The sequence below is a fragment of the Alligator sinensis genome, unplaced genomic scaffold, assembly GCF_000455745.1.
Source record: "Alligator sinensis unplaced genomic scaffold, ASM45574v1 scaffold216_1, whole genome shotgun sequence".
NCBI classification, from domain to species: Eukaryota; Metazoa; Chordata; order Crocodylia; family Alligatoridae; genus Alligator; species Alligator sinensis.
In genome coordinates, this window is record NW_005841868.1 from 2,601,535 (window position 1) to 2,602,377 (window position 843).

Here is an 843-nt window from a genome sequence, read left to right on the forward strand (position 1 = left end):
CCAAGCAAGAGAGAAATAAAATAGGAAGCCCCCCACCCCCAAAATATAGATATAGATATATGAAATCTCCACGCCGCCGCCCTGCAAACAACGTAAAGATAAATACTTACTTAGCCCCAGCACCAGGTAAAACCTACTACTCAACAATAGTGATGCCTTGTTTTTTTCCCTCTGTGCCAAGCACAAGGCTGGAGCCAATTTAGATATGCTATAAATTAAGAGGTTGCCATGGCCACCGCCTTCTCATTGGGCCCGGGCCGCTCTACGTTCTGCGAGACGTCACCAAATCTGAATAAGGATGCGCGAATTACTAAGCCGGGAGACAAAGCTGAAGATGGGAACAGCATGAAAGTGGAGAAAAGTCCCAGGCAGCCGCTGGCACGGAGGAACCGGGGGCTCCGCGATTTTTTAACGCAACCCTTCCGAGGCTGGCTGCTTCCACCGAGGCGCCGCTGATGCAGCTGCAGGCGCCGCGCAAGTCCCCAGCCGCCCGCCCAGGATATCTTTGCAACTTTGCTTGGCTTCCCCCCTTGAACCTGGTGGGAGAGGTGTGGGGGGGTGGGGGCACAGAGGCATCTGCCTGAGCGCCGGGGTCTGGAAAGTGCCTGCCACGCTTGTGCCCTGCGACCAAGACGCCAAGGAGAAGAGGAAAGAAGTTGACAGTGCCGATCTCCACTGGGGGGTGATTTTTGGTCCCTCTCGCGATCGTTTTAGGCGGGCCGTGCAGGGGGGTGGGGGTTGCATTCTGTTATTACCTTTTTTTGTCTCTCCTTCCTGGGGTGAGGTCATGATGGTGCATTGTGCAGGCTGTGAGAGGCCCATTTTGGACAGGTTCCCGCTGAA

The 843-nt window shown here is 54.9% G+C and overlaps 1 protein-coding gene across 1 annotated transcript in view; it reads left to right on the forward strand.

Moving 5' to 3' along the window:
* The first annotated feature begins 787 nt into the window (after positions 1 to 787).
* The window catches only part of LHX5 (LIM homeobox 5), an 11,471-nt gene continuing 11,415 nt past the window's right edge, over positions 788 to 843 (forward strand). The window contains 2 exon segments of the mRNA XM_006016796.3: positions 788 to 841; position 843. The exon segment at position 843 is cut by the window's right edge and continues 127 nt beyond it. Coding sequence (XP_006016858.1) covers positions 788 to 841; position 843 — 55 coding nt within the window.